Below are 16009 nucleotides of genomic sequence, written 5' to 3'. Positions count from 1 at the left end.
ATCATGTGTGTGGCATATGCCCCCCACACCTTGATGATTATTAATTAATGAGTATCAAGGTGTGGGGCATATGTTTAATGGGCATTATTTGTGTGGCATATGTTTAATGACTCATTAAACATATGCCATACACATGATGCCCATTATACCTCAAGCAGTAAACAGTTGCGCACACACAGTTAAAAAAAAAAAAAAAATTAACTGACCGAGTTAAGCAGAGGCTGTGCGGCATGTTGGGGACGTCAGGAGGTCACACTGCCGTCAAGTTAGGAAGCGCTACGCGGCAGGAGGTCACTGCCGCCGCCAGGTCCAGAAACGCGGCATCTCACTTCCTGACCTCCTGCCGCCAAGCAAGGACCCGCTGCGCGGCAGGAGGTCACTGAGCCCCAGGAGGTCACGTCCCCAGCTGCAGCTGATGCGATCCCATGCAAATGGACATTTCACGTCCTGACCTCCTGCCGCCAAGCAAGGACCCGCTGCGCGGCAGGAGGTCACTGCCGCCGCCAGGTCCAGAAACGCGGCATTTACTCACTTCCTGACCTCCTGCCGCCAAGCAAGGACCCGCTGCGCGGCAGGAGGTCACTGAGCCCCGAGCTACTCTAAAACACCCGGCGAGCTACCCGTCGCTCGCGAGCGACGGGTTGGCGAACGCTGTACTAGACAGTCCCGGTGTCCCCTCACTCTCAGGACACATGTAATACAGACAGTCCCGGTGTCCCCTCACTCACAGGACACATGTAATACAGACAGTCCCGGTGTCACCTCACTCTCAGGACACATGTAATACAGACAGTCCCGGTGTCCCCTCACTCTCAGGACACGTGTAATACAGACAGTCCCGGTGTCCCCTCATTCTCAAGACACATGTAATACAGACAGTCCCGGTGTCCCCTCACTCTCAGGACACGTGTAATACAGACAGTCCCGGTGTCCCCTCATTCTCAAGACACATGTATTACAGACAGTCCCGTTGTCCCCTCACTCTCAGGACACATGTATTACAGACAGTCCCGTTGTCCCCTCACTCTCAGGACACATGTAATACAGACAGTCCCGATGTCCCCTCACTCTCAGGACACGTGTAATACAGACAGTCCCGGTGTCCCCTCACTCTCAGGACACATGTAATACAGACAGTCCCGGTGTCCCCTCACTCTCAGGCAGTGGCGTAACTAGCTTTTGGGCGCCCCCCCGCCGTTAATGGGAGGGCGCCCACCCACGCACCCCGCCGCACCAACCCCCGTTCGCCCGCCCCGCCAACCCTCGCCCGCCGCACCAACCGTCGCCCGCCGCACCAACCCCCGCCTCGCCGCCCATGCAATCCCCCTCATCCCCCGCAGTCTTACCTACGCTCAGTACACGCTGGTCCCGGCTCCCTTCTTCTGCTATGAGGACCACCACAAAATGTCTGCCCCCATGCAGCAGACAGTTTTAGAGAACTTTCTGCTACATGGGGGCGGACATTTTGTTGTGGTCCTCATAGCAGAAGAAGGGAGCCGGGACCAGCGCGTACTGAAGACTGACAGGTAAAGACTGTGGGGGATGGCGGCGGGGCGGCGGGGTGTAACTATAGCACTGCAGCCCCCCGCGCCCGCACATGCACAGCGCCCCCCCGCGGTCGCGGGGGCTGTGGTGCTATAGTTAAGCCCCTGCTCTCAGGACACGTGTAATACAGACAGTCCCGGTGTCCCCTCATTCTCAAGACACATGTCATACAGACAGTCCCGATGTCCCCTCACTCTCAGGACACGTGTAATACAGACAGTCCCGGTGTCCCCTCACTCTCAGGACACATGTAATACAGACAGTCCTGGAGTCCCCTCACTCTCAGGTCACGTATAATATGGAAAGTTCCAGTGTCCCCTCACTCTCAGGACACGTGTAATATAGAACAGGGTTGCCGACTTTCTAATTCTCCTCTCCGGGAGAAGCCCGGAGAGGAGAGATTCAGTAGCCGTTCAGGGGGCGGGGCTTAAGAGTGACATCACTAAGCCCCGCCCCCATACTGGTAAACAGGCGAATTCAGGGATCTCCGTGGAGGGGGCGGGGCTAAAATGACGCGATTGTGTCATTTTAGCTCCGCCCCCTCCTCTGAGACCCGAGGATTGCGGCATTTAAATGCCGCGATCCGGAGGTCAGCGGGGGTCCCCCCTGAATCCGGGAGGGTTGCCCACCCTTCCGGGGGGCCGGGAGGGAGCCCCGATTTTCGGGAGACTCCCGGAAATTTCGGGAGGGTCGGCAACCCTGATATAGAAAGTCCCGATGTCCCCTCACTCTCAGGTCACGTATAATATGGAAAGTCCCGGTGTCCCCTCACTCTCAGGACACATGTAATACAGACAGTCCTGGTGTCCCCTCTCTCTCAGGACACGTGTAATACAGACAGTCCCGGTGTTCCCTCACTCTCAGGTCACGTGTAATACAGACAGTCCCGGTGTCCCCTCACTCTCAGGACACATGTAATACAGACAGTCCCGGTGCCTCCTCACTCTCAGGACACATGTAATACAGACATTCCCGGTGTCCCCTCACTCTCAGGACAAGTGTAATACAGACAGTCCCGGTGTCCCCTCACTCTCAGGACACATGTAATACAGACAGTCCGGGTGTCCCCTCACTCACAGGACACATGTAATACAGACAGTCCCGGTGTCCCCTCACTCTCAGGTCACGTGTAATACAGACAGTCCCGGTGTCCCCTCACTCTCAGGACACATGTAATACAGACAGTCCCGGTGTCCCCTCACTCTCAGGACACATGTAATACAGACATTCCCGGTGTCCCCTCACTCTCAGGACACGTGTAATACAGACAGTCCGGGTGTCCCCTCACTCACAGGACACATGTAATACAGACAGTCCCGGTGTCCCCTCACTCACAGGACACGTGTAATACAGACATTCCCGGTGTCCCCTCACTCTCTGGACACATGTAATACAGACATTATCGGTGTCCCCTCTCTCTCAGGTCACATGTAATAGAGACAGTCCTGGTGTCCCCTCACTCTCAAGACACACGTAATACAGACAGTCCGGGTGTCCCCTCACTCACAGGACACATGTAATACAGACAGTCCCGGTGTCCCCTCACTCTCAGGACACATGTAATACAGACAGTCCCGGTGTCCCCTCACTCTCAGGACACATGTATTACAGACAGTCCCGGTGTCCCCTCACTCACAGGACACATGTAATACAGACAGTCCCGGTGTCCCCTCACTCTCAGGACACATGTAATACAGACAGTCCTGGAGTCCCCTCACTCTCAGGTCACGTATAATATGGAAAGTTCCAGTGTCCCCTCACTCTCAGGACACGTGTAATATAGAAAGTCCCGATGTCCCCTCACTCTCAGGTCACGTATAATATGGAAAGTCCCGGTGTCCCCTCACTCTCAGGACACATGTAATACAGACAGTCCTGGTGTCCCCTCTCTCTCAGGACACGTGTAATACAGACAGTCCCGGTGTTCCCTCACTCTCAGGTCACGTGTAATACAGACAGTCCCGGTGTCCCCTCACTCTCAGGACACATGTAATACAGACAGTCCCGGTGCCTCCTCACTCTCAGGACACATGTAATACAGACATTCCCGGTGTCCCCTCACTCTCAGGACAAGTGTAATACAGACAGTCCCGGTGTCCCCTCACTCTCAGGACACATGTAATACAGACAGTCCGGGTGTCCCCTCACTCACAGGACACATGTAATACAGACAGTCCCGGTGTCCCCTCACTCTCAGGTCACGTGTAATACAGACAGTCCCCGGTGTCCCCTCACTCTCAGGACACATGTAATACAGACAGTCCCGGTGTCCCCTCACTCTCAGGACACATGTAATACAGACATTCCCGGTGTCCCCTCACTCTCAGGACACGTGTAATACAGACAGTCCGGGTGTCCCCTCACTCACAGGACACATGTAATACAGACAGTCCCGGTGTCCCCTCACTCACAGGACACGTGTAATACAGACATTCCCGGTGTCCCCTCACCTCTCTGGACACATGTAATACAGACATTATCGGTGTCCCCTCTCTCTCAGGTCACATGTAATAGAGACAGTCCTGGTGTCCCCTCACTCTCAAGACACACGTAATACAGACAGTCCGGGTGTCCCCTCACTCACAGGACACATGTAATACAGACAGTCCCGGTGTCCCCTCACTCTCAGGACACATGTAATACAGACAGTCCCGGTGTCCCCTCACTCTCAGGACACATGTATTACAGACAGTCCCGGTGTCCCCTCACTCACAGGACACATGTAATACAGACAGTCCCGGTGTCCCCTCACTCTCAGGACACATGTATTACAGACAGTCCCGGTGTCCCCTCACTCTCAGGACACGTGTAATACAGACAGTCCCGGTGTCCCCTCACTCTCAGGACATGTGTAATACAGACAGTCCCGGTGTCCCCCCACTCTCAGGACACATGTATTACAGACAGTCCCGGTGTCCCCTCACTCACAGGACACATGTAATACAGACAGTCCCGGTGTCCCCTCACTCTCAGGACACATGTATTACAGACATTCCCGGTGTCCCCTCTCTCTGAGGACACATGTAATACAGATATTCCCGGTGTCCCCTCACTCTCTGGACACATGTAATACAGACAGTCCCGGTGTCCCCTCACTCTCAGGACACATGTATTACAGACATTCCCGGTGTCCCCTCTCTCTGAGGACACATGTAATACAGATATTCCCGGTGTCCCCTCACTCTCAGGACACATGTAATACAGACAGTCCCGGTGTCCCCTCACAATTTGAGCAATCTACATTGCTCAGATTGCTCAGCAGTTGCCTTTTAGGTTCAGTTATATGGGGCGGGATGTTGTAACATCCGCGCCCATTATCGCCGGCTACCGCATTATTAGTAACGGCATATGCTATAACATATGCCGTTATTCATGCAAGGGACAGCTCTTGCGGTAAGAGCTGTCCCTTGCGATGCGGTGCCGGCGCTGGACTTCCGGGTCTGTGACCCGGGAGTCCATCTGCGCATGCGCAGACCCCGGCGCCGGCCGCAGGGCACGCTGGGAGGGATCCGTGACGGATCCCTCAAACAGCGCTGCGGTAAGAAGCCCATAGGCTTCTGCAGGGATTGCACTATGACACTGCGGAGGCGCCATATAGCATATAGAGATGCGGTAGAAACCCCGAAAACGGGGTTTTTACCGCATTTCTGCTATATAGCATCCCGCCCATGGTGAGGGATAGGGGTCACTTCTGTTTGTCCACATATATTATGATTGGAAGCCACAATCACTGGTATTGCTTATTATATTGATTATACATTTTAATTGGTCTTGGACCACCAACCAAGGGCAACCCTGTAAGTGCAAGACACCCCAGGGTTCCACAGCGCCCAATTTGGGAACCACTAATTGAATTCTAAAGGTCCATACACATATACAATTTGGCCTTTCTTCACATGATTTTGACCCATCGGGCAAATAAATCGCATGAAAAGTGCCATATTGTATGTGTTTACCTCCAGATCCAGGGGGGGGGTGCTCTAACATCCGCGCCCCCTTACCGCCCCCTATCGCCGGCTACCGCATAAATAATTATTGCATATGCACTAACATATGCGATAATTATGGCAAAGGACAGTTCTTGCGTTAAGAGCTGTCCTTTGAGGTGAGAGTCAGCGGGTCCGTGCGGGGCGGCGGGGGTCGGGTTAGAAGCCCATAGGCTTCTATGGGGCATCGCCAGATTTTTCTGGCGATGCCCCCCGCCGCGGTAACCCTGCGGGGGGATGCTTAGAGCATCCCAAAATGCGGGAAAAACCCTGTTAACGGGGTTTTTACCGCATTTTTAGTTTAGAGAATCTCCACTCCAATCCGATGCTCTTGAGCATCAGATCGAATCTGGAGATCACCATGCGGCCACAAGTATTTATTAGATCCTGTGACAGATAATGGCATTGCTTACGGTACATTGTATGCGGTCCTGTCGCGGGGGCAGCAGTGTAGCTAGGTGCCACGGTGCCCGGAGCAAGGGCATGTTTCGCGCCCCCCCCCCCCCCATTTGTAGTAGGCGGGGATCTTGCGAGGCGAAAAGGGGACGCAGCCTAACATTACACCACACAGCGTAATGCCCATTGCACATAAAGCCACATGCTGTAATGCCAATTACACATAAGGCCCCACATGATGCCCATTACATACTATATAACAAACCATAATGCCCATTACACATCTGACACATAAGTGCCACTTACCTACATGCTCATTGCTCGGAACTTCATGCTCGATGCTAGGAGATTCATGCTCGATGCCAAGGAGCTTCATGCTCGTTGCCAAGGGGGACTAAAATTGCTGGTTGCCAAGGGGGACTAAAATTGCTGGTTGCCAAGGGGGACTGAAATTGCTGGTTGCCAAGGGGGACTAAAATTGCTCGTTGCCAAGGGGAGCTAAAGTTGCTCGTTGCCATGGAGGACTAAAATTGCTTGTTGCCTAGGGGGACTAAAATTGCTCGTTGCCAAGGGGGGCTAAAGTTGCTCGGTGCCAAGGGTGACTAAAATTGCTAGTTGCCTAGGGGGATTAATATTGCTCGTTGCCAAAGGGGGACTAATATTGTTGCCAAGGTGGACTTGTTGCTTGTTGCCAAAGGGGATTAATATTGTTGGCAAGGGGGACTGAAATTGCTAGGAGGGAGGGAAGGTGGGAGTAATAGTGCAGATCAGAGAGGGTGGGAGTGATAGTGCAGAACAGGGACACAGGGTGGGAGAGAGTTGTGTGGAACAGGGGGAGGGAGTGAGTAGTGTGGAACAGGGGGGGAGGGGGGGAGTAGTAGTGTGGAGTGAGGGTGGGAGGGAGTAGTGGGGAACAGGGAGGGAGTAGTGTGGATCCCCCACCCAGCTGTCAGGGGAAGTGTGCGGTCAGCACCCCCGCCCGCTCCCGGCTCCCCTCTGTACCTGGTAGATGAGCACTGTGTGCTGCTGTTTAAAATTCACATCTCCCGCTGGACCGTGCTAGCCAATAGGCGCTCGCGGTCCAGCAGCCACCAGTTGATTGGCTGCTGGACCACAAGCGCCTATTAGCTAGCGGTCCAGTGGGAGACGTGAATTTTAAATAGCACCATGTCTCCCGTACACAGTGGGGAGCCGGGAGCTAGCGGGGGATATGGAGTTGGTAGCGCCGTGGCAGACGAGGGAGGGGCGGGCTGACGGTGCCGGCACGGCTCCGGCGCCATGATAGCTTCCAGCGCCCGGAGCTGGTGCTCCACCGGCACCGCTCTCACTACGCCTCTGCGCGGGGGAGCCTAGCAGCTTGGTGCCGGCACGGCTCTGGCGCCATGATAGCTTCCAGCGCCCGGAGCTGGTGCTCCACCGGCACCGCTCTCGCTACGCCTCTGCGCGGGGGAGCCTAGCAGCTCACCGACGGGTAGTTGGCGTGGTATCACATACATGAAGATAAAACACAGTATTTTAAGAGAGAAACAGAAAATGGTAAATTAAAAAGACGATCCACCTAAGGTGGTTAATTAGTGCCCTGTACAGGCCCCCTCGGCAACAAAAATAGGGAGTGCCTCATGGAAATGCAGCAATTGCGACCATGCCCCAAAAAAACACAAGGTCACGCCCACAAATGTCGGAATGTGCCCCTCTTCCCAGCTCAATTGGTATAATACAGTACTGAGTTATTGTCTGTCTTTTGTGTAACTACACAGATACAGGAGAACAAGTTAAATATTTCAGGTGGATAATATAGTATCATTCTATGGGGAGATGTATGACAACTTGGAGAGAGATAAAGTAGAATGTACCAGCCAATCAGACTCTTTCATTTGTCAAACACAAGGGTCTATTTACCAAACACTAGAAAGTGATAAAGTAAATAGAGACAAAGTGCCAACCAAACAACCAGCCCCCAACTGTAATTATTTTAAATACAGCCTGAAACCTGCCATTTAGGAGCTGATTGATTGGTTCTTGATCTCTCTCCGTGTTCTCTCTCTCTATGAATAAATATACTCCACAGTATGTAAAATGACAGTTAGAAGCTATTGGCTGATATGGTATCTTTCTCCAAGACTTGGCAGTATACGCTCCTAAGGTCGACACACTTAAAGTCAACATGCATTGGGTTGACCTCTGGTCGACATGTCTTAAGTCGACACCTGAAATAGGTCGACAAGCTTAAGGTCAACTTGGGTGGAAGGTCTACACAAGCATTAGGTCGTCGATGGCTAGGTCAATAGTCAAAAGGTCGACATAGAATTGTCACTGTTTTTTGGAGCCGACATGTGCCGACAGGCGGTGTTTCATGCCCTACCATCCACTACGGTGTGGTGGGAGAATAGAATAGTGTGCTGAGCACAGCGAGCCATGAGAGGGGACGCGGTGCACCGCTAGGGTGTTCATGTCGACCATGTCGACATTTGGGACAAATATAATGGTTGACCCAATAACCCATTTCCGCCTTGACCTCCCACATGATGCCAATATAGGGGGTGGGGGTGGTGGTGGTGGTCACTTGTCATAGTCATTATTTCTCCCCCATTTATTGTGACATCACTCCGGACAATAGCATCAGTTCCCCTCCCTTGTACAGTGACACATATAGCACATAAACATACACACAATTGCATTTCTACAGTCATCAAATGTCCATTTCCCTCCCACCATTAAAAACAGGAACAAATATGTACAGGAACAAATCCTTAAACCTAAAGCTGTCCCCAAACACCGGGATCATTTGTCAGCTCTGTCTGTGTGACTATACATTAGAGCCCTGTGAGGTCTCACTAACCCCTCGGTATATAGTGTGATGTCTCTGTACAGGCCAGGGTGGGGGTCTCTCCTACATTCCTTTGTATATTAAATTGATACACTTTGTCTTGTGTTTCATTGTCAGAGCCCTGGGGGATAGCCAGTGCCTGTAATATGCCCTGACGTGGGAGCACATGGCCAACACCGAGCTAGGACGCCCTCTTCTGGCGATTCTCAGGTACTGCATCTGTCACAGCAGTACACAATTTATGAGCAAAAGGTGAGGCCAGATTCTCTCTGCAGCTGTTCCCCAAACCTTGCAAACCCTCTAGTTACATCACAGTCAATCAGAACAGCAGCAGCAGTGGCCCAAAGTACATAGGTCCATCACTGGTATTATTTGCAAATGAAAAATAATCTAGAAATTCACAGTCTGTTCTCTGATTAAATTCTCACGGATGGAATTGTGTATTTGGATTTATTTACTAGAATCATAGATAGATAGATAGATAGATAGATAGATAGATACATAGATAGATAGATAGATGGATGATTTAACAGATTCTTATATACCGCAACAAATTCTGTTGCGCTTTACAATTAAAACCAGTGATAAAACAAACTGGGTAGTACAGACAGTCAAAAAGGTAGAAGGGCCCTGCTAGCTTACAATCTATAGATAGATGGGTAGGTAGATAGATATTTGAATAGATACATAGATAGATAGATTAGATAGACGAATTGTTGGATAGATAAATAGATAGATAGATGGATAGTTGAATAGATAGATAGATTGATTGATAGATAGATAGATAGATAGATAGATAGATAGATAGATAGATGGATAGTTGAATAGATAGATAGATAGTTGAATAGATAGATAGATAGATAGATAGATAGATAGATAGATGGATAGTTGAATAGATAGATAGATGGATAGTTGAATAGATAGATAGATGGATAGTTGAATAGATAGATAGATGGATAGTTGAATAGATAGATAGATAGATAGATAGATAGATGGATAGTTGAATAGATAGATAGATAGATAGATAGACAAATTGTTGGATGGATAGATAGATGGATAGTTGAATAGATAGATAGATAGATAGATAGATAGATAGATAGATAGATGGATAGTTGAATAGATAGATAGATGGATAGTTGAATAGATAGATAGATGGATAGTTGAATAGATAGATAGATGGATAGTTGAATAGATAGATAGATAGATAGATAGATAGACAAATTGTTGGATGGATAGATAGATGGATAGTTGAATAGATAGATAGATAGATAGATAGATAGATAGATAGATAGATAGATAGATAGATAGATAGAGATTATTAATTTATTATGATCACTTTGTGCAACTGTTTTAATTGTTGTTGACTTATCAAATGGGCTAAGTTCACTAGAAACAACGGGATGTATGTAAATTGATGTCAGGATCCTGCCACAGAGAGATACAAGGACATTAAATAAATCAATAATTTCATTTTTTTTCTAATTGCTGCAAGATGTCTGGAGAGATTGTGAGAGTTTGGGGCCAGTCTGTGATGTTTGTGCAGGGATGTGATGCGTGTGAAATGGAGCATTTAGTGGGTGGGAGGGGGGGAGAGGGGTCCTGCTCTATAGAAATACACACATCCCTTATATAAATAATCCATCTCAGCTCTGCAATCTTGTTCTATAAACATCTGTCTGAAAAAAGAGAGAGAAGGTTTAGCCCAGCAATGTCCTGATTTTTCCAAAGCTTAAAGAACAACAAACGGCTCCTTCCTAATGATAAACATGTTCTAACTGGAGGCTTCTCACTAACTACAGGGGGAAAGTTTGGAGAAACTCCTGGTAACTTTCTCAGGTCCCCCTGAATATATGTTAGGTGTGCAAAGATTGTTCCAATATCAGATCCCTTTTTTTTTTTTTTTTAGGAGGGTGAGAAACTGGGGTACCCCCCACACCCCCCTTCTGTGACAAAAGATGGGTGCAGCTGTCTCACTATAAAGGTGTGGGGGGGGGGGGTGTTTGGACAGAGCAGGGTGGTAAGAAATTTGTAGCATTTGGAGGTCTGTGGAGCAGAATTCCTGTAAAAGTTGTGCGGCTTCTCTGTGTGAGCCCCCCCTGCCTGCCCCAGTCCCCCTCATTGATTTGAGAGAGGGCAGCCTGGGTGGTCTCTGGCCTCCTCCTCACTTTGGGGAGCTGTTGCTTAGCAGCTAATAATAGGAGTTGTTTAGAGAGTAATTTGCCTCTTCCTCAGCCAATGGGAAGCCGGGCACATTTCCCTGCAGCCCCCTCCTCCCCCTTCCCTTTCTCTCCCTCTTTTCAGGCAGTGTAAGGAGCAGTCTCCAGCGCAGATGCTGGGAGCTCTCTCCCTCTCTCCGACCGACCACTGAGCTGTCCCTGCAATCTGCAGTCTCCCCCTTCTCACCGTGCAGCTGGAGAAGCATGAAGACCCCGGGACATAGGGACCTGCCCACCTAGATGGGACCCCCCTGCATGGATTATACTGTCATTTGCTGCTGCCCGTTTTGGTGATTGGTGTCCCGGACACCCTTCCATTGCTGCCCCCCGGTGATCTCTCCCCTCCCCAACCTTTACTACTTGCCAAAGGATCCCGATGGCCTCCGAGCCCCCCAGCACAGTTTTACCCCCCGGCTACAAAACCACCCACCCGGCTCCCAGCTCGGACCTGCTGCGGAGACCGAGCTACTGTCACGCCGCCTTTGCACTGAAGCAGATCGCTAAGGTGAGTGTTAACAATGTACCAAGGAGCATCCTGGAGGTGTCCCTGTGGGGGCCCCCTGCCTGGCAGCCTTGCCAGGGGCCACTGTGCATGTCTTCCTGGGGCACCCAGTAGAATGGTGCAGTGTATCATCAGCTTAGCAGAATTTTAAACTGGAGAGGGGTTAGCCCCAAGAGCTTGCACTCTACTGTGCATGTCTTGTTTGGATGTCATCTGTACACAATGGGCAATACCTGTACAACTCCAGATATCACACAGCACATGACATCTAGTACAAGTCATTCATTGGCACTTATACTGTTGCCTGGATAAGTGCTATGCTGCTGGTCTTTATGTTGTGTTTAATACTGGTTTTTATTGAAAGTCTATTAGGTTGTCTGGTCTCCTCCGCTTTTTTTGAACTGTAATGGGGAAGATGGTCGTACTGTGCGGAGTGAGAGGGTACAGGGATCTGATTTGTATCTATCATGAACATCCTGGCAGTCAAAGAGTTAAATCTCTTATTATGTTTTTCTGGCAAAATGTGTTTGGGTCATACAGAATGATAACATCCTATATTCCACCCCGCATGTCCCCCGTGGTAAGCTCTGTAGATCACAGAAGCATTGAAATGAAGAGCACCACTAAGGTGACCCAAAGAGCTGACAATCTAAGGTGCGCATTGCAGGTGCAGGGTGTTTGGAGCGGAGCTCCTGGCAGGGACTGGCACAGGGTGCAGACACATCAGGGATTGGTAACTTGCCAGCACTTTGTCGCCAGATAGTGATGTGACAGCTGCTTCTTGCTACCTCCTTGCTGTAAGAAAATTGTTATGTCTACTGTAAAATGTCTTTTGCTCGGGGAACGGGACATGTCCAGGATCTGTATTACTGGGTTGTCTGACACTGATTGGAAGGAACATTCGCTAAGTAACTTCGTGTCTGTTGCTACATCTGGTCCTGAGTAAAACAAATGTGCTGTAACCACTTCAATGCTATATCCGTGGCCCAGCAGGAGTTAATATGCGCAGCCCCCAGCTATCAAGTTGGGGGGTCCTCACATCAGTTATCGATTTCGGGAATTGAGGGTTTCCTCACCAGTCCTATGAGTTGTCATTAGTCAGAGGGAGGAACTCTTGTGGGCATTGCGTAAGCAAGACCACCTGTGTCGAAAGAGAAACACTTCTGTGGCACAGGATGCCAGCTGCCCCCCCTTCCCCCTTGTCCCTATGTGGTTGGCACAAGTTCAGTTTTCCAGCCACAGGAGACTGGCAGACAGTCCTAGGCCACAAGATATGTGCGGCTAAACTGGCCCCTTCGGCCTTTTCGTTGGTGTTCCCTCAAACTTCTGTCAGAATCCCAGCTATTTATTTGATTTCTTCTCCCCAACTCGTTTAATGCACGTTTCCTTCCTGCCACTTCCTCTTCCCGTAATGCCCGCTTCCTGTTTACCTGTCAGACCCACCCCAGACGTTGCCTGGAAAGCAAGATGACCAGGTGGGCTTTTTAATAAGTCGTCTGGGCTTTGGAATCATCAGAAGAGACTTTTATGACCTTGAAAAGCTCATGTGCAATATCTATAAAAAACTGTCCCATAAAACTTACAGCAACCTGCTAGGAATTAGCGTCCATCACATGACACATGGTGCAGAGAGCTCCTGTACTGTAACATCTGCACTTAATCTTTTCCCTGGCACAACACGCAAGGCATCATGGCAAGTCCTGTCTCTCTACTGTCATTCCCACTCTGCAAGCAGTTATTGCTGTATGAGTTTGTCAGCCAGTGAACCCTCGCCTGACATAGCCCTGAAGTCAAGATGCTATAAGACAAGTTGATAAACATTGCACTACAACTCCCATTCTCATCATGATGATGAGTTCCGTAGTCCAGTAATATTTGGCATAAAGCAGCGTAGCCACATTGGTGGCCTGCTGGGTCGGTGATTGAAGGTTTGCGGTTGGTGACACTGTTTTTCTGTTTGCAGGGTAAAGCTGTGGGTCAGAAGGCCCCTCTCTGGCTGCGGGCTCAGTTCCAGGCCCTTCTGTTCTCCCTGGGCTGCTCAATCCAGAGACACTGTGGAAAAGTCCTGTTTGTGGGACTCTTGGTGTTCGGAGCACTGGCGGTGGGCTTGCGTGTGGCCTCCATTGAGACGGACATTGAAAGGCTTTGGGTGGAAGGTGAGTCTGCTCCACACATTGTCATCTTGCTGTCTATTTTGGGCTACATTTGATTATTGCTTCAGGGCTGCAGCAACCTGTGGCTCTCCAGCTGCTCTAGAACTACAATTCCCAGCATGCCAAAGCACAGGATGTCATTATGGGGAGAAGAGCTGGAGAGCCACCGGGCATCAGAAGAGAAGCCGCAGAAAGCATTATATTTGCCTGGAGCGGCCTCCCAGCGTTGGTGGTAAATTGAATATTCAAAGCGGCTAAATAACACAAAGTGTGCGGAAAATTAGGACAAGTGTTTAGAACCTGCTGATTCTCTGTCCACTTCACCAAAACATCTCATTGATGGTGTGGACTCTGGATGTGCTGCTGGAAGCCTGCGTTTCATAAAGGTGGATTCTGCTAACTTCCAGGAGCACAGGAGAGCCAGTGTTACAGGCGAGTACAGTGTAACAGAGAGGTGTTATAGTCCGTGTACATTGCCCGTACTGTGTAACAGGGCAGTAATTACATGCAGAGCCGTGTTTAACATTCAGAGTTCTGCTGGAGGAATTGCACCTCGGTAAACAGAACGGAAGGTGTTTCTATAAAGTGCGTTAACTCTACCGGACATCTTTCCTGCTGGAGGGAAAAGTCATCTCCAGCTAGCAGTAATATCCCACCTCCCCCCGCCAGGCCTGGAATGTGGTCCATCCTGGTGCAGTTTTCCCACATTATATGGCACTTTTATGTAGATGTGTTTACGTGTTGTATAAAACATTCCATCGGCACAATAACGTGTTTGTACATATGAAGGTTTTCTGTTGCAACGTGTTCTCCAATGTCCTGAGGATGGATTGTCACTCTTGTCATGCCCAAATGATGGGTGTAGTAGTCCTATTGTGTCTTCATTGTCACCGCTGTCATACATCTGTATCACGCCGCTATATGTGTCTGGTTGTTATTATTGTGACCTTTGTTTCATTGTGTTTATTATGTTCGTTTTTTTTTTTTTGTTATTTTTATTTCTTTCTTTTATTATGACTGTTGCTCCTTATAAATTGTAGTTTATGATATGTGAGGTCTCCTGGAGGTTAAACTATACATGGTCCATGACCCCAGTGGGTAGCAAGGACCCCTCCTCTCTCTGCCATTTAAATAACAGCAATAATAAAAGAGCAGGGTCTTGAGATTAGCACTAATTGTGCTTGCAGTGGTCTGGTCCCTTCTAACGTCCTTAGTTTGGGGGTACCTGGGGGGGGGGGGGGTGTCAGACAGGAGATCCTTAGTTTTACAAGCAGTCAGGCTGGAGACACCAGGAACATGCCCTATACAGAGACAACAAACTAAGTATTAGCAATCCGGCCTCTTATAGGCTCCTCTCTGTAAGCAGGAAGAGGAGGAGGAGGGGGGGCGCTGCGTTCTTGGGTGGTCACCGTAGGTAGTGGGTGGTCTAGGACCTAATAGCAGGGCTACAAAAGGCTTGTTGCTGGATCTGCAGAGATGGTGAGCAGCTGTGTGTTGTAAGGAGAGGGGGATGGGGAGTCTGGTAAAAGTATGCTGGTATATAGACGTTAAAAATAACCCATACATATATACTTAATGTGTATGTTATATAGCTACGTGCTGGCATATATATATATATATATATATATATATATATATATATATATATGTATATGTATAGATGTTTGTATGTATGTATGTATGTATGTATATGTGTGTGTGTGTGTGTGTGATAGATTTATATTAAGAGAAAGTATAATGCGTATTTTAAATTATTTTTCCAGTTTCCGTACCTGTATCTAAAGTCCATATTGAAACAGCCTGTTTATTATTTTATATTTTGTTTTATTATTTTATATCACTTTAGAACTACTTTGAAATCATATCTTATTAGCTGGATATAATACGATGACTGTTGTAACCTTGGGGGTACACAGCTGCACCCCTCTATGACGCCTGTATCGGGCAGCCATTTTGCTAGCACGCCGTCCTTAGCCAGGATTGGACTCCGTTACAGCTGAGGGGTAGATGTATGAAGCAGTGATAAGGGAGGAGAAGTGATAAAGTGCCTGGTACTTCATCACCGGCCAATCAGCTCCTGACTGTTCCTTTTTAAACCCAGCCTGTAACTTAACAGTCAGGAGCTGATTGGCCGGTGATAAAGTACCAGGCACTTTATCCCTTCTCCCTTATCACTGCTTCAAACATCTACCCCTAAATCCCTAGCAGTCAGCAAATATAACCCGATACGCGCATTTCTGACCGTAAACGCTGGGATAACGGACGCAGTTTGCTACTTTATGTACCACAAGGGGCATAATTACATTACTGATAAGAGTGTAATAAAAAGACAAAACGAGCCGTTCAGACATTCCGATGCCGAGGGGCCGGTGATGTGCCGAATG

The 16009-nt window shown here is 49.1% G+C and overlaps 1 protein-coding gene across 1 annotated transcript in view; it reads left to right on the top strand.

Moving 5' to 3' along the window:
- Positions 1-11036: 11036 nt before the first annotated feature.
- The window catches only part of PTCH2 (patched 2), a 29037-nt gene continuing 24064 nt past the window's right edge, over positions 11037-16009 (top strand). Inside the window, exons 1-2 of the mRNA XM_083157488.1 lie at positions 11037-11475; positions 13436-13628. Coding sequence (XP_083013614.1) covers positions 11347-11475; positions 13436-13628 — 322 coding nt within the window. The 5' untranslated portion in view covers positions 11037-11346. The remainder of the gene's footprint in view (positions 11476-13435; positions 13629-16009) is intronic.

This window comes from Crinia signifera, chromosome 8 (assembly GCF_055691185.1).
Source record: "Crinia signifera chromosome 8, ASM5569118v1, whole genome shotgun sequence".
Classification (NCBI taxonomy): Eukaryota; Metazoa; Chordata; class Amphibia; order Anura; family Myobatrachidae; genus Crinia; species Crinia signifera.
The sequence above is the reverse complement of the archived record's forward strand: the minus strand, read 5'-3'. Positions and strand labels throughout refer to the sequence as shown.